Source organism: Echeneis naucrates, chromosome 22 (genome assembly GCF_900963305.1).
Source record: "Echeneis naucrates chromosome 22, fEcheNa1.1, whole genome shotgun sequence".
Taxonomy (NCBI): Eukaryota; Metazoa; Chordata; class Actinopteri; order Carangiformes; family Echeneidae; genus Echeneis; species Echeneis naucrates.
The window spans coordinates 8,152,249-8,169,497 of NC_042532.1; the positions used below are offsets into that span (position 1 = coordinate 8,152,249).

The 17,249-nt window shown below is 41.5% G+C and overlaps 1 protein-coding gene across 3 annotated transcripts in view; it reads left to right on the forward strand.

Moving 5' to 3' along the window:
- The window catches only part of col12a1a (collagen, type XII, alpha 1a), a 50,519-nt gene extending 33,949 nt beyond the window's left edge, over positions 1-16,570 (forward strand). For 2 of the 3 annotated variants that reach the window (XM_029493073.1, XM_029493074.1), the window contains 25 exons: positions 70-222; positions 313-387; positions 479-618; positions 737-860; positions 973-1,116; positions 1,271-1,435; positions 1,597-1,635; positions 1,737-1,875; positions 2,565-2,707; positions 3,104-3,213; positions 7,245-7,403; positions 7,696-7,773; positions 8,524-8,610; positions 9,050-9,103; positions 9,546-9,641; positions 9,898-9,951; positions 10,847-10,900; positions 11,202-11,255; positions 11,831-11,902; positions 12,001-12,036; positions 12,124-12,190; positions 12,281-12,463; positions 12,756-12,833; positions 13,887-14,057; positions 15,666-16,570. In XM_029493073.1, coding sequence (XP_029348933.1) covers positions 70-222; positions 313-387; positions 479-618; positions 737-860; positions 973-1,116; positions 1,271-1,435; positions 1,597-1,635; positions 1,737-1,875; positions 2,565-2,707; positions 3,104-3,213; positions 7,245-7,403; positions 7,696-7,773; positions 8,524-8,610; positions 9,050-9,103; positions 9,546-9,641; positions 9,898-9,951; positions 10,847-10,900; positions 11,202-11,255; positions 11,831-11,902; positions 12,001-12,036; positions 12,124-12,190; positions 12,281-12,463; positions 12,756-12,833; positions 13,887-14,057; positions 15,666-15,808 — 2,618 coding nt within the window. In that variant the 3' untranslated portion in view covers positions 15,809-16,570. Of the gene's footprint in view, positions 1-69; positions 223-312; positions 388-478; positions 619-736; positions 861-972; positions 1,117-1,270; positions 1,436-1,596; positions 1,636-1,736; positions 1,876-2,564; positions 2,708-3,103; positions 3,214-7,244; positions 7,404-7,695; positions 7,774-8,523; positions 8,611-9,049; positions 9,104-9,545; positions 9,642-9,897; positions 9,952-10,846; positions 10,901-11,201; positions 11,256-11,830; positions 11,903-12,000; positions 12,037-12,123; positions 12,191-12,280; positions 12,464-12,755; positions 12,834-13,886; positions 14,058-14,747 lie in introns of all 3 variants that reach the window. The other variant, XM_029493075.1, reaches the window with a different exon arrangement.
- The last annotated feature ends 679 nt before the right edge of the window (positions 16,571-17,249 follow it).

Genomic DNA, 17,249 nt, shown 5'->3' on the forward strand with positions numbered 1-17,249 from the left:
TCTAAATCTACAGATCTACTGCAAGAGAAGCCTGTCTAATATGGCTTTCCTCTGTTTCCTTTTCTTTAGCCTCCAAGATGGGAGCTCAGGAGATCACCATCAGAGGCTCAGAGAGCAACTACTGCTTTGATGGCTTGACCCCTGACACTCTCTACAACGCTACTGTCTACACCCAAACCCCCAACCTGGAGGGACCTGGAGTGAGCGTCAAGGAGAGGACATGTAAGATTATATTTCCTTTGGCAGCAGAATACTAATGTTACTGGCCACCATTAAGTGTGTCAATTTCAACTTTGTGCATTTGTATTGCAGTAGTCAAACCCACAGAGGTGCCAACTGAGCCGCCGACCCCTCCTGCTCCTGCGACTGTCCCCCCTGCACTAGAGGGTGAGCAGAACTCTTTGTGCTAAGAAATAATAATTGTAATCATTTAGCTGAAATTATTATTTACATGAATACAATTGCATGTGTATCACAGTGTGCAAAGGTGCCAAGGCAGACCTGGTCTTCCTCATCGATGGTTCCTGGAGTATTGGAGACGAGAGCTTCAACAAGGTCATCCAGTTTGTCACAAGCATGACTGGAGCCTTTGATGTCATCAGCCCTAAAGGCATGCAGGTCTGCATAAATCTCCTTCCAGTTTGCTTGAAAAGAATGGATCATAGGTGTTGCTGAAATTTGCATTTGTGTTTTTAATACCTTCAATCACTGTTATATTGTTTTCTTTTTAAAATAGGTTTCGATGGTGCAGTACAGTGATGATGCCAAGACTGAGTTCAAACTGAACACCTACCATGACAAGGGCATCGTGTTGTCAGCTTTGCAGACTGTCCGCTATAGAGGTGGAAATACCAAGACAGGTATGCAAAGATGCCCAATGCTTCAGACTCAGTGCCATTTCTGTGGCAGTACATTTCCAGGAAACAGCTCTCTCATCTTTTTTTCCCATGACTCCCTCCACTCTTGTCCTAGGCATTGCTCTGAAGCACGTCTATGAGAAGGTGTTCACGTCAGACAGTGGCATGAGGAGAAATGTCCCAAAGGTGCTGGTGGTGGTCACGGATGGACGCTCCCAGGATGACGTGAAGAAGAATGCAGAAAAACTTCAGCATGCTGGTTTGTGCGGTTTTTGGTTTGAACACAATTATATTGCACGAATATAATCCTGAAAGAGCAACTGTTTGTGGCTGATTTAATAAACACTTCCCTACAGTGAAGAAACTGCCCGTGGTTAGTGGAGGTTTAACAACGGTTGTGTCTGCCTCCACAGGCTACAGTGTGTTCGTGGTTGGAGTCGCCGATGTCGACATGACAGAGTTGAGAAATATTGGCAGCAAGCCCAGTGAAAGACATGTATTTGTGGTGGACGACTATGATGCTTTTGCCAAGATCCAGGACAACCTGATCACCTTTATCTGTGAAACAGCCACTTCCAGTAAGGCTGAGATTCCTAACGTGATTGAAACTCGTCAATTATATTTGAGTATTTTTGTGGTACAGTAACGTGGACTGTGGCCAAACAAAATGTTTAGACAGACGATTCTTTAAACTCTAATCTGTTTTTCCAACTCTTAATAATTTCTTGTCATGTTTTAGCTTGCCCTTTGATCTACATCAATGGATTCACCACACCTGGTGAGCATACTAAAGTACAAAAGTATTGATGAACAGTTATATTATTCTATACAGGGTTCCTATGCTTGCAAGATGGCTCAAGTTTTTTTTATTCCTTCCAGGCTTCAGGATGCTGGAGGCTTTCAATGTCACGGACCGGACATTTGCAGGCATGAATGGTGTGTCTATGGAGCCAGGCTCCTTCAACAGCTACATTGCCTACAGGCTGCATAAGGATTCCTTCCTCAACCAGCCCACCAAGTAAGACCTGAGGGCAGATACTGACAAAAACAGAGTGAGAATTTCACACTATGCCTGTTCCCAGCCTATTGGTTTTTATCTCCTGTGCACTGTAATCCTGCCCAGCCCAGTCATTATTCATAATGATGTTCAATAGTCTCTATAGCCATCAGGGTTTCCCTCGTGCCCTTTGGCCCTAAGCCCATAGCTTTTTGTTGTTACAGCTTGATGATTATGAGGTGCTGGGAGCTAAAAAATGTGGTCATAGAATGGATCAGGCCCTCCTCCCACCTGTGTCATGCTCAGAGCAAACAAATCACCCCTGGGTCAAGAGATTTGTCTCTTTATCAGGCCCCACTGGCTAACTGTTGGAATATCCAATCCTCTTTTGCATACTTTGTTAATATGAATATAATGATACGTAATTTGTGTGCACGGGGGCAGCAGTTGACTAAATGTGCACAAATGGAAACACTTGCAAAGCAGAGGGGACAGAAAATACTTCCAATATGTGGACTATTTCTACAAGGCCAGAGGGATAACTGGCAATCATTCACAGGTTCTACAGCCTGTGTGTCACTCTGGATGCTGACTCATTGCAGACCTTTTTTTAATCTGTTTTTCTTCATTTCAAACATGTGACTTTCTTGAATGGTGCTGTGAAGAATGCACAGCTCTGACTCATCACAACCAATATTTCACACCAACAGGGAGATCCATCCAGAGGGTCTTCCCCCATCTTATACCATTATCCTGCTCTTCCGCCTCCTGCCCGACACGACCTCTGAGCCTTTTGATATCTGGCAGATCGCAGACAAAAACAACAACCCCGAGGTTGGGGTCACCATTAACCGTAAGTATCTCATCATGTTTTTGAGCCCAGCTAGAGGGGGAAGCTGCTGTAGCTGACCCAACGTACATGCAGCTGTACGCTGTTTAGGTGAAGTTCACCGATTTTTGGACGTTTTATAGGCAGTACAAATAAGGCAGCTTTCTTTTTCTTGTTTGTTCCCCTATTATTAAAAAGCCCAAATTTTTAAGCTTTTTAAGTGTCTTTTACAAATATGTACTTACACATGTGGTAACTACATGCAAATAATTACCAACATGGACCGAATTCCTCCTAGCCTCAACTTTATTCCTCTTCTCTCTCTGCAGCCATGTGTTACTTATAGTCTTGTCTGTGCTTTGCGTGCCACCGCATTGTAACACACAGTAAGGGATTCATCAAAGACTCCTCTCTTTTCAGCTTCCAGCAAAACAATCACTTTCTACAACAGGGACGCCAGAGGAGAGATCCAGAGAGCCATATTTAATGAGGAGGCAACGAAGCGGGTTTTCCATGGGAGCTTCCACAAGGTAAATGAGATGAACGATTTTTACAGAGAGTCGCACTGTGAACACCATTTGGTTACTTTTTTAGTTTTGCTTGAATAAGATTGAATGAGAACCCTGATGATCATGTTCAGATCTTTTTACATAGAACATATTTTTTTTATATATTGTTTTCAGATGCTTTCATGTTTCTTTGTGAGACTTCCATGCCTCATTTGCCTGGGCCAAATTGCTTTTCAATGTGAAGAACAGCCAATGCTCTGTAGTCATATCATGTTACCTGTCAAAAGTTCCCTATCCACAGTGTCAGTCTGCTGTCCTAGTGGTCTTTGGCCCTTTTTTGTGATTTGCAATTAAGTTCTGTATTTTTTCAGACCCTTGGTAGTTAATTTGATAAATGGGTTGTTGAGGCTATAAATAAGTTTAAGTAGAGGTTGGAAAGAAATGGTGATACCCCAGTGATGCAGCGTAATGTGCAAACTGTTACCGTTTCCCATGGAGGTCTGACCACATCAAGACCGGAGACTGTGCTGGTATTTGTTAAACAAATTCCAAACCAGTCTGCTTCTAAATGGATTGATTTTTATTTTGGTTTCACTTGAGCTGGGTTCACAAATGGCATTAAGTGTTTTAAGACCAGATCTTAAAGTCTACATATTTTTCATTTAATAAGCAGATGTGGTGTTTCTTTTAACAGCTTTTCAGTAATTTGGGGCTTCACCTACAAAGAGACTTATGATAGAAAACCAAAACTAAAAACTACGTTGGTCAGTTACACTTTCTATTTTATTCTAATGCAACGTCTTATAAATATCAAGCAGCGCTTTGTTACACAGGCACTGTGTTATAGTAGACATGTAAGTCTCAAACTCAGTCTGACATGACCCTGTTGATATCTCTTCAGTGGTTTAGCCTCTTCATTCTGGCCAAAAGCTTACAACTCTCATAAGCACTGTTTGAATAGTACGGATGCTCTCGAGTCCGACATAAAGAGTAAAGAGAGAGAGATGAAATAACTGTATTTTTGCCAACCTAAGGCTACAGTGAATGCAAACATCCTCTGTTATAGTACATCACAGTAGGGTGCAGGGAGTAGAACAATGACTGACTGTATATTTTCTCACCAGCTAGAATCAGCCTAAGATGCATTTAGCCAAATCATGTCTAATTGCATTGCAGTTTGATCCCAAGGACAGCATGTCCCTTATTTCCCCCCTGTTCTAAAGTAATCAGATCAATGACCTTTTTCAGTGCAGCTGGGTCTTATCCAACATCAAAGTTTGCCCGCTTCCTGATATTCATTAATTTTTTTTAACTTTGTGAGAAAGATGAGAGTGATATACTGGCTCCAGGATCAGAGAGCCCTGTGAATGGCTTTTCTCTTCAACCATTTAGCATCTAAACAAATAATTGTAGGGTAACTTCATGAATGAATAAGACCCTGGAAAATGTTGGCTCATGGCTGCGTATAAATGACATCACTGCTGGTCTAGTTGGACAACAGCCTGATGTCTGTGAGTGCTCTCAGTCTGTGGCTATGGTGGAGACTGTAGTCTGAATGTACACTGGGTGGCTACTTTGTGGTGCAGTAGTTGCTACTCCGTGTGCTGGCGAGTCTGCAGCGGTTTACCTAGCTGCTTATTTGCTGGTCTGCTGAATAAGTGCCACTGATGACTTCTATGATGGTGGGTGTTTACATGTTGTCAGAGGTTTCCCAATGCTTTGTCCACGGGTATTACAGAGTGACCTCAGTATGAGCGTGTGTGTGTCTGCAGAAACCAGAGTGACCAGTAATGTGGCATGTCACAGATGGCAGTTTGGCTTTTTTCTGTATGAAGTAAAGCAAGGTAGAATGCCTTAGACACAAATTTTGACCTTTAAGTCGTAGGTTAACCAAGTAGAACTTCACCTAAGGTTTATGTTCATTATTGAATAATCTACAATTATTTTTTTTTTTCAAAATTAACCGATTAGCTATAATCTACACAATGTCCTACTTTTCCAACCAACAGTTGGGGGGGGGTCTATCATCAGTTGGGACCTGGGCTATATGCAGGTAATTTCAGCATTTTAACGCAAACATCAACCAAATGTTTCCAGTGCCTACTGGATTTAACTATAGATAAGGAGTCTACATGTTTTAAAACAGAGTGTCAGCTCTTTGGCTTCTCTCCTCTGGCTAGTTAGACAGTGACAGTAAGTGAAGCTTGAGAGGTCGTGGTGTACCGCAAGATGAACATGTGGGAAAGCACTCAACGATGACTTAAGCAGATGCTAGCCACTCACCATCCCACTGGGGAATCCCCTCCCACATTAGAGGGGTGGGAGTGTGCAGTGGGAACCTTCCTGTTAACAGAAGTGAAGAAGACATTTTCCATAAGTCATAGTGACTAGTCACGTGTTCAGTGTAACTACAGTGGAGGTTTGAGTGTTAGTTGTTGTAATCACGTCTTTTCTTCCCTGAGAAGTGTTGAACTTAGTGTTTCAGGGGGAGGGAGAAATGATGCCAATATATCCACACACTAATGAAGCTGGAGGGCGGTAGTGGAAGGAGATCTCCACAAAGCCAAATCATTCCTCAATGATGGCTCTCAGTTTGTTGGCCTGATGGATCGTTTGCCAAATTGCGCACAGACTGCACTCCTTGTTTTTCTTTTTCTGTTACCTGGACAATTTACCCTCCAGAAAACCACCAGAAAGAAAAGTGATCTCGGACCAAATGATATTGATTCAACAGAACTGATCAGCCCATGTGGGGATTTCTTCCCACTGTTTTCATTAGAACACCAATGTAATGGAGATTCTCCTCTGTACATTTATTTCTTTTCATTCTCAACAAAAACTAACTCAATTTCAATTGCATGTTTTCATAGCAGGGACTCACACCTGCTTATGAGTGCCCGAATGGAAATTAGGCAGCAAGGCCTTGAAAGCTCAGGATTATGAAAATGGAGACACAGCCAAGAATAATACAGTCTAATCTGATAGAAAATCATGCAAGTATGTGAATTGCAATGAAGCAGAGACGGCGTCAGACTGAAATCTTTCCACATGCCATGTATGAGTGTTGTATGAGAAATTTTCACACTTCACTGCAGAGGGACTAGATAAATTCCCAGCAAGCACTTTCGTCTGAAGGAGCAGTGGTCATTCAAATGCTCCTTTTCCTGAACTGTTATTTTCCACTGACTGAAGTGTTTTATTTTGTGTGTTTACTTATTGGTCAGTGAGGTAATGTATACATGACATCCATATCCATGCCAGCACCCGTGGATAAATGACACCCCTCTCTCTTTGCGGTCCACCAGATAGTTTGTTCCGTTTCCAAGGAAGTCAACTGTAATTTTGTGATTGGTTGCTGTGCGCTATGGCCTAGTCTGTGGTTGGTATGGCTTTGTAGAGAGAGATGGTAGCTTAGCCTGCTTTTCCTGACATAAAGGAAGCTTGTCTGACAGTTGAGCAGCGGAAAATTTGGAACTGTGAAGGGAAAGTATGGAAAGTGTAGGACTTTTGATGGCACACCACAAATGATATTATTTCAAGATGTGCTGCTGCATTCTCTGGCGAGGAAACTTCAAAATTTGGCACTTTGTTATCACGTGTTGTTTAGCAATCATAGACCACAGCTTTAATATGACACTGAAATGCCAACTTCTAAATTGTTCCACTTTTTTATGATCCTTTCATCTGCAAAAGGGCCAAAAAGAAGTTGTGTGCCAAATCAGTAACCACTTTAGAGTAGTGTCAGAATCTATAATTAACATGGCTCTGCGAAGACCAAACAATTCTTGGAAATCTTGTAATTCTGTGGAATACATTATCAGCAGCTTTATGAGCGTCAGGTAACTTGGTTTAAAAAGGTTCAGTGGGCTTAAATTTGGCCTTATTGATGCTTTTTCTCAGGAAAAAAATTAAAGCTCTGTGGTCTTCTCAAAGTTTTCTCTGCCAAGTATTGTGATGTACCAAAATTGGCCACACTGAAGTATTGAGAAGGCAAGAATGTTTTGTTAATAGTGCTCTTTCTCTCACTCCATCTTCTCTCTTGCTCCCTGCAGCTCCACATCAGTGTCTCTCCAGAGAAAGTCAAGCTCAATGTGGACTGCCAGGAAGTGGCAGAGAAGCCCATCAAGGAGGCCAACAACATCACACTGGACGGTTATGAAGTGCTTGGCAAGTTGGTTAAGTCTGGAGGTGGAAGGAGGCAATCTGCAACAGTAAGCAAAAAAAAAAAAAACTTAAGCTTTTTAAAACATGCAAACCCTTGGAAAAACACATTTGGATTAACATCTCACAACTTTCCATAGACATAATATCCAAAACCTCTTGTGCGTAGATGCACAATTAAGTTTAAACTGCTCCCAGTGACTGCTGGAAGGACGAACCCTCCATCCTCTCTGACTCTCTGAGGGGCTCATTGTTATACATTTGAACAATTTGCATTTTCCTTGTGAATGGGAGCCATTTGTAACACCCCTCAATGCCCCCCCTCCGTCTTCTGTTGTGTAGTTCCAGCTCCAGATGTTCGATATTATCTGCAGCCTGAGCTGGATCAGCCGAGACAGATGCTGTGACCTTCCCAGCACAGTAAGAACAAGTGTCCTTTAAGAATCATGAAGTCAAACAGTCATTTACAGGTGAACTCGTGGCCGTGCATCAGTATCATTAAAAATTCTGAGCTACTGAGAGTTAGCTGCTTCGAATGAATCATTATTGTATATACTTCATGTATACATCACAGGCCCTTACAGTTTAGCTTATCTTTAAACCGGTATGTAGAATTAGGGTGATGCATTGCTGATAACGTCATTGCAGTCTGAAAAGAAAGTGCCTCATCTGAACTGAAAAGAACCTTGTATCCCGTGTAATTGTGCTAATCAGACTGTTGCCAGCATAACTGCCTAGTTACATGAAAACAAATGCTCCTTTGGATCTCACAGTGGACAGGAAATCATATTTATTTGGATACACTATGTTAAATACCGGATGCAGGGATATTTATCCAATTTTAAGTAATTCCTCCATAACATGCATCAGATATTAATAAATCACATCAGTGATTATAGTGTCATATAACTCATTATGCTGAGGCACTCCCAAAAAGTGTGGGTAAGGCCTTCAGCAGTATTTGGTCTTGAAACCCCCTCATTGTCTCAGTGACTTTGTTGATTGGCATCACATTTCAGCATGAGCCACTGTTTCATCATGACCTTTGCTGGGTTTTAAGTCTCCTTTGTCCTGTCAAATCCAAAACAAAGTTGTGGGAAAGGTCACAATACTCTTATGTAGTAGTATTTTTCTTTTCTGATTTCTGCATCTGTATTTTTCCCCTTGCAGAGAGATGAGGCCAAATGCCCAGCCCTTCCCCACTCGTGCACATGCACACAGGACAGTATCGGCCCTCAGGGGCCACCCGGACCTTCGGTAAATACGCCATCCACTTACATTCCACTGTATTAACCTTTTCAAACTCATTGTCTGCGTTCACTGCTTCTTTCATCTGATCAAATGTTTTCTCAAAAGTTATGACTTTAGATGACATGAAAAGTTTTGATGACAATGAAGCATCTCTCCTCTGCTGAGCCGACAATAGTTGCCTTTGAGTCTCAGTCGACTGAGAAAATTCTTGAATCAAAAGTGGTTTTGGTCTGATTGGAGCAGTAAATGATAAGACTGGTGGCATGCAAGAGATAAAAGCATGTTAAAACCACAGCAAAAGCATATTGAGGAGTGGTCTGGAATATGTGTGGTTGGTAACCTCACTAGGTCCCAATGAGGCTTTCTTTGGTTTTGGGTTTTAATGCGTTTGGAATTTTCGCCTGTTGTTAACACTCACTCCACTTCTGGCACTTTGCCTTTCCAGGGCAGCCCCGGCTCTAAGGGACCCCGAGGAGATAGAGGAGCGCCTGGCAATGCTGTGAGTTTAACTTTATTTCACTAAAAGCGTTTTTTTTGTTGTTGTTGTTGTTGTTGTTGTTGCTGCTGATTTTCTTCACCTGGCTTTTATTTATTTTTGGTAAGTTAAGCATTAAACAAATAATCAGACTGTTCGTAGCCAACAAAGCTCGCTGAAATTAGTAATGCTAAATTCACACGTCATAAATGTCAGCTTCTAATTTCCACGGTATATCAGCAGCTATTACTACTGCAAGGTAATTGCACACATCTGAATCCAGTTATTGAACACTAGTGTATATTTTTCCGATGTCAAGTACCTTAAAGGCCCACTTCCCAACACTGTTAACATTCATTTTCTGTATCTGTGAAGTAAAAAGACTGATTAGGGTTGTCTTGCTGTGGTTCTTTTCTATGAGAGGGAGTATGTAACTACTTTGTTTTATGTCTGTCTAACGCTGCAGGGTGCCATGGGTCCTCGTGGTGAGGCAGGACTCCCAGGCCCGATGGGACCACCTGGTCCACAAGGCCCTAATGGACTGTCTCTACCTGGAGAACCAGTAAGTCAAAACAGGTTACAAAGACAAACATAGAGAAGGAAAAGTGTCAGCAGCAGATGTGAATGTGTGGCAGATACTCATGTATGATCAGTTCTCATATGTGCTGATCTCTATGGTTCCCCAGGCAGCTTTGACTGCTTCTTTATTTTCTTATCCACAGGTGTTCTTATCAAAATATGAAATCCATCACAACCATGGGCTGAAAAAAGAATAAAACATAGACTAAAGCACCCCCCCCCTTTTTTTCTCTATTTAGGGTCGCCAAGGACCAAAGGGAGATGCAGGAGACCCGGGCCTAGCTGGTCTGCAAGTGAGTACTCCCCTCTTATTTGTGGTTTATGAACAGGAAGCAGGAGACTATCCATACTGTGCTGTGGTGCTACTGGAGCCTGGATTCAGGCCACATGGAGAGATTGAAACCACAGTCGGAGTGGGAGGTTTACTATACCTACCTCAGGGAGACCCTCACTCTCAAATAAGCCCACGCTTTGACAAACAGTAGAAGGCCAGTGATACAGTTAAATTATTATGAAGAGTATTCTCAGATTACTGAAGGGGAAATAGGGAATGGAACCCGTTCCTCTACAGATGAGTGTGGCTCATTGAAAACCTAAAAGTCTCTCTGAAGTTTGGGCATCTTTAACTCACATTAGGCGTCATTTGAAGGACTCCTTGGTTTAAAGTCCAACGTTAAAACTTTCAGCCTCTTGCTATTATTGATGTCATTGCGCTGATAAGTCAGAGACAGGTTTGAATTCAAGCTCAACTCATTTTACATAAATGGGAACTTTCTGGTGGAAGTGTGCTTTTGAGTAGGCTGGTATTTCATCGCCATCTCTTGGCTGAGCAGTCATTCATTCATTCAGCTGAGGTCATCCAGTCAACTCCCACCATTCAACTGGAACATCAGCGCTAGATATTCTGGCCTCTGAATAAATGAATTCAGACATGGCTTGAAAAAAAAAAAAGCCTATTGGCAGCACTGTGTTGGTTACTTCACACAATAGGGCCTATTATAACAGCACAGTCTATGCACAATTCAAGCAGACATGACATGTCAACTGACGAGAGAGATTGTTTTTGTTTTGAGTACTGGGGTGATATATTATCTTTGGTTTAATAACTAGGAAACAATCTGGAGCTGTATAAATATGTTCTTTCAGATCATTGGTATTTAATTAAGTGTGCGTCTCCTTATTTCCCAGGGTCCTCCTGGGCCACGTGGTCCTCTAGGCCCCGTTGGACCAAGCGGAGCACGGGTAAGATTTATCTCTAATCCTGCTGAATCTACACATTTGAATTCAAAGCCTACAAATGCATCCAACACTTAGTTGAGCTCACGTTCTGCATGTGATCGCCCACTTAGCTTGGCATCTACAAATTACTGTTGCTGCGCCACATGCGCTCACTTGCGTCAGCCAAAATAATACTTAGAAATGTAACTTGAAATGACAGTTTTTGAGGCTGAAACCAATATTCAGTCATGACACTGATGTATTGCATGAATGGGGTCCCCAGTGTGTTGTAACCCATGAGTAATTGTATGTTGTTTCTACATAGGGGCCACCAGGAAAGGAGGGACCATCTGGACCTAGAGGCCCGCCAGGGCCCATGGTGAGTGCATGTGTGTTTGTGCCTTTATGTTGTGCAGTATTGAGCCAAATAAATATTCCTTGGAGCGTGCTTTACTTCCTGATATATCTACAACAATTACTCCTCTGGCTCCGCAGTTCCATTCTGCTGAACCAGCACATAAAAAACAGACAGTAGTCTCTCCACTAAAAAGCCCCTCCACTCTTGGAGGGGTGTATGAGGATGGTGGGTGTATGCATCTCATTTTCCTCTTCTGTGGTTTGGTGGAGGTCTGAATCTACTTAATCCAGCCATCATGCCAACAGGCAGCAGGCCAAGATAGAATTCACATGCACTATACCATCACGAGTGCCCTAAAAGCCATTAACAAGATGTGTGTGTTTCCATCTGCTCTTTACTGTTCTTGGCAGCCTGTGCCACACACCCCTGCTCCCAAGCCAACTGCAGATGTCAAAGCATAGATCCTAACTTAAACCTTGTTACATAACCATGAATAGGGAGCAGGAGTCAAACGATGCAATTACGTTTACTGTGCAGTCATTTAGATTAAACACTTTGTTGTTGTTGTTTTTCTTTTCTTTTTCTTTTTTTTTTAGGGAAGCCCTGGAAATCCAGGTGTACCAGGAATTACTGGGAAACCAGGCAAGCCAGGAGACACAGGAAACCCAGTATGTGTTAAATACAAATTCAAGTGGCAGAATTTAAGGAAGGACAAGCTTCAAGACATTTTCATAGTTTGGTCTAACATTGCTCTTTTCGTTGTCAGGGACCTGTTGGCCTTAAAGGAGAGAAAGGAGAGAGGGTATGAAATGGCCTGTACACCTGTTACTATCCATCTTCACTCAGAATGGCAGTGCCTTCTCTTCATACAAATGTTTTTGTTTTCCAGGGAGACTTTGCATCCCAATCCATGATGCGTTCCATTGCCAGACAAGTTTGTGAACAGCTTGTGAACAGTGAGCAAACTTTTTCGAATCCTGATTTCATAGTCATTCATAAATACATATCATCCAAGTCCACCTGGCTGATTTACTCTTCTCTTACAGGTCAAATGAGCAGAATTGACATGATGGTCAACCAGATTCCCTCTGGATATCGTAGCAACAGTCCAGGGCCACCAGGTCCTCCTGGCCCCCCTGGCACCCAGGGATCCCGTGGAGAGCCTGGGCAGCCAGGCAGAACTGGTTTCCCTGGAAGCCCAGGTTTACCTGGAAATCAAGGAGAGAGAGGTACTTTATCTCCTGTCTTTTCCACATAAAGCAGAAAGTGGAGAAAAACTGAGCAAATGCTGATCAGTGGAATAGTCAAAGCCACGGTGAAACTGACTCTGTTGTAGAATAACAACATAACTGCATTACTGTGTGTAGCCCACACACGATTCAAGTTGCAAATGAAGTCATTAATTTATGAATGTTTCCTCTTGTGGAGATTCACCCTCTTTCCAAGTTGGTAGTGATTCTGCTGAAAAGTTGCTTTTTTGGTGTGAACGTAACTTTTTCCTCTTTTCTTTGGTTTGTGTAGGTTTGCCAGGAGAAAAGGGAGAGAGAGGATCTCCAGGAACTGGCATCAGAGGACAAAGAGGTCCAAATGGGCCACCAGGTAATACTGTTTGCCTTTTTAGCTTGGCTACCGCAGTGACCCACAAACACAAGCCGCCACATATTGTATTGAACATTGTCCTCCAGCAACTGTGGACTTTTGCTGGTGTTCCACTATTCGAATGTAATTTTATCTTCACACTTTTGTGGTTCCTCATAGACAATTTCCTTTCACCATATAGACTCTTCAGAGATACTCCAAATACATTACTGATGCTTTCCTTTCCTGAGGATATTTGCCTTGTGTGTATTGAGACTAGAAATGCTGTAGCGTATTTGAAATATTATATGTTCAGTTGAAGTATTTGCCTTCATCATTTGGCTGCAAATTTTTCTCAAGGGTTTGGGAAGTCATCTTTATAAGAAGTTATTGAAGTGATTTGTCAATTTTTAAAAAGGTCATGCACTTTCCTCTGTTGTAGTTGATTGCCAAAATAGAGCGCTCACCACTTCAGAAGATTTCCTTTCCCAAAGGAAGCTATTGCAAAACAACACAAACTCAATGATGTGTACCCCACAATACCAAACACTTGACATGTCTGTTTCTGTGAATGAAGTGAGAAACTGAGGACCAGAGGGAGGAAGTCCACACTGATGACTCACTTTTGTGTGTGTGTGTGCGCATTATGTATACACATATGTGCGTGCGTGTGTGTGTGTGAGTGTGTGTGTGTGTGTGTATGCTGGAGAAAGAAAAGGATCGTTGTACAATGAGCTTTCTTTGGTGGCTTCATTGACAACACATGGGCTCACTTAAGGGAGAGAAAAAGAGAGAGGGGGGAAAATTCCATCCCAAGTTTTTACCGTCTAGACACAAAGGGCCAGGGGGTAACTCCACACAGCTCCAGACTTTTCTTTTTTTTTTTAGGGGGTTCAGCTTTTTAATTGAGTCATTGAAAAATTTAAATCCCACTGCTGCAACCTTGTGTTACCCCCACCGTTTCCACGGAAGATTTACACATGATGTCAGTGCGTTGCTGCGCTGAGCTCCAGAAAAAGCCCCTTTTTCAAAACGGGCCTCATTCACCTTCTCCTTCACCTCTTCCCTTTGCAGGGCCACCAGGCGAGTCGAGAACAGGATCCCCTGGTCCTTCTGGCTCCGCCGGCCCTCGTGGCCCTCCAGGTCGCCAGGGTACTCCTGGGGTGAGAGGACCTTCAGGACCCCCTGGATACTGTGACTCCTCTCAGTGTGTTGGCATTCCTTACAATGGCCAAGGATACACAGGTACACTCACAGCTATCTAGGTCCTGCATGGGAAATTTGATAAAAGATGCGTATGCAGTAGGTGTATGCAGACTAATGACATTTGCAACCCGATGCACTATCTCTTTCTTTGATAATGTATGGAGATATGAATGTTAAAGTTGGTTGTGATATTGATCAGAAAGTCGTGTTGTTACCTACAGTTGCAGCTTTTCAGTCACAAAATTCAGTTTAAAATGATAATGTGGCAGCTTTAAAATCAAATCAAATGCTTTTTCTCAAATTTTAGACTGTAGGTGTTCAATTTTAAACCGATGCAGGTTTTTTACATCTGGCCACTAATATAACCCCTGACACTGGCAAGTTTTATAAGCTTTCGCAAGCTTGTGTGCCAACATTGAGTCAACGTTAGCGCTCACTGAGAAATATTGGCATCGCTGGGAAAATTTAATAAAGTCTGTCCCAAAAGTCACTAGATAGATCATTAATAGCTTTTTTGGAGAAAAATATATTAGTTAAGGGGTTTAGCAAACAATTAACTTGGAGCTACCATATTCCAATATCTCCATACATTTGTTGTACAATTTTAAACTGGCATGTAAAGCATTCTAGCCAACGGTGTATGGTTACATACACTTACATGAAATGAAATAATATGCTAATAACGTTGTTTCACAGAGAAAACTCACACCCTCTTTGAACTATTTTCAGGTTTGGCATAGTAAACGTTAAGACCCCTGTGCTGGTTACACTTTGAAGCCCTGTTTCTGCCCACTTGCTATGGGGCATGTAAGGATAATCACCATGGACATAACTATTGAACATTAAAACAAAAATTGCAAAAGGCAAAAAACCCAAACCAAAACAAAGCGGACTGGCACTAACATCATCTCGCAGCTACAAGCTACAGTGATGGCACCCGGCTGGCCTGTTTGCATCATGAACCACAAACCGCTGGGAAAAAACAAAAAAACAAAAACAACCTGAAGGTTTCTACAAAGGAAGGAGCATGTACAAATACCATCCAAAGCAACTACTAACAAAGAGGATTTCATAACTGAAAGTGATGTTAATGTAGAGGTGATATGTGTAAATAAAACTAATTTTTTTGCTTTGTAAATGATTGTATGAACCAGGACATTTCACTAAAAGCCAGTTAACATCTGTATTGAGCTTGTGCCTCATAACCCCTCTGCTTACTTACCGCCAGCATAACCTCTGTTCACAACGCCTTAAGTGACTTCAGCAGCTCCGGTCCGGGCTGAAGCATGATCCATTTGTACATTTAATCACTATGCCCTTTGTGTTTGTTGGCCAAATCAGTGATAAATGTTGCTTCTCCTGCCATTGCTGTGTGTCTTTTGTAGTATGAGCTGGTTATTTTACTACATTTTATTTTCGAAAAAACTTGATGGATTTTATTGCAAATGTCATCACAACGCTTTTTTTATTAAGCTTTTTTTTTGGGGGTACTCAAGGAAGCAGTAGTTTGACACAGGGCATTTTCTGGAAGTCCATAGTGCAATATACTTATTTAAATTGTGCATGCGAAAAGTTTCAGTTAAGAAAAACAAACAAAAAAAGGAATCTTGATTGAATTTTGATTGGCCCTCCTAAATACTTTTCTAGCCAACCGCTACCAGCCTGATCCTGATGTAGTGTCTATACCTGTGGAGCCAGCTGCAGAGTTTGAGACTATACAATCAACCGGTTACTCACGAAACCAACGAGGAAAGAGATCACTACCAAGAGGCAATACAGACACATCATAGATGTGATAAAGAGTTCTTAGAAAGTGTAATATTGAAACGACTTCCCAGATCACCTAATATGAGAATGAAGTGATATTCACAACAAAACTAGTACTTATATGGGTTTGATACCCCTGGTTATATTGAACATATATTTTTCTGACATGAGAAAGTTTAGCAAGGTGACTCCAAACCTACATGTTCGCTCGTTACAAACCTGTGTGCTTGCTAAGTGTTTCCTTTTAAGTGTCTGCTTGTAAAATAACTGAACTAAGTGTGCAGACTCCAATGTGCAATGCACTAATTGTGAAAACCAGCAGAAAGTATGTCAGAAGAAGTACAGCATGTATGTTTTTGAGCACTACCCATGCTGTTTTTGTCTAGTTTCAGTATGTAAAGCTGTTTCAGATACTCCATTGGTAAAAAGGACAATGAATTTGAACCCCAGAGATTTTTTTCATTGTGGTTTTTTGTACGGCCTGATAACCAAATGATAATCTGTTGTAACAAACCAAACCTTTTTTGTTTATTTTTTTAAGTTTTTCGTTTTTTTGTTACCAAAGGTGGAATTGCATGTTTGTGTTGTATATTTACTGAGAATTTCTAAGTCAGAATATAGTTGATGTTTTCTATCATTGCAGTTTGGATTTGGTTGCAAGACTATGGACATAGAATTGCTTTTCTCATGTTTAACTGCACATTTTGTGAATTCCACACAGCCTTATTTTCTTATTTATTTCTGAAACAGAAGAGGCATTTTTCAATAAAACTACTGAAAATTTAGCAATTGTTTTGTTATTTTTGTCTTTGCTCAGTAACCTAATGATAGTATCTACACAGCACATGGTGTTTACAGCTAAAACCACTTTTTCTATATTATATGAAAGAAAAAGAAATCTGATCATCTGCTTTGATTGAAGCCATCTACATTGCTCAACCAAATTCCTTCCTGATGAATGAGATCTCATTTTCTCTTGAGTAACAAAACCTGTTTCTTTTTTCCAACATTAGGCCTTGAGGGATCGTCTTTGAAGGGTGGCACTTCATTTATAACATGAGTTTGTTTTGCAGAGTTTATTTTGAGCCATGCAGAATGTCTGTTCCTTTCAGCGCAACAAGAAAGGAAAGGAGAGAGCATGAAGCAATCGGTCCACATGCTTAACTTTTCATACACCAGAGCCTCTTTGCAGTCTTTTATATCCACCCACTTGGCTTTTATCCTATCTGGCTGTAATAATTATATTTAGATCTCATCGGAAACAAATGTGACTGGGCAGATAGCAGACCTGGAAAAACTCACAGATTTTTACCCATCCAACATATATAATAATGAAATACAAGATATATGAGGTAGTGAACTGATGCCATTTCACTCTATGATGATGAAATGAAACCGTGTCTGAAAAGCCCTGAACAAATGCCAGAGATCAACTTGAGTGAGTGGGGGAATCCTTTGTAGAAG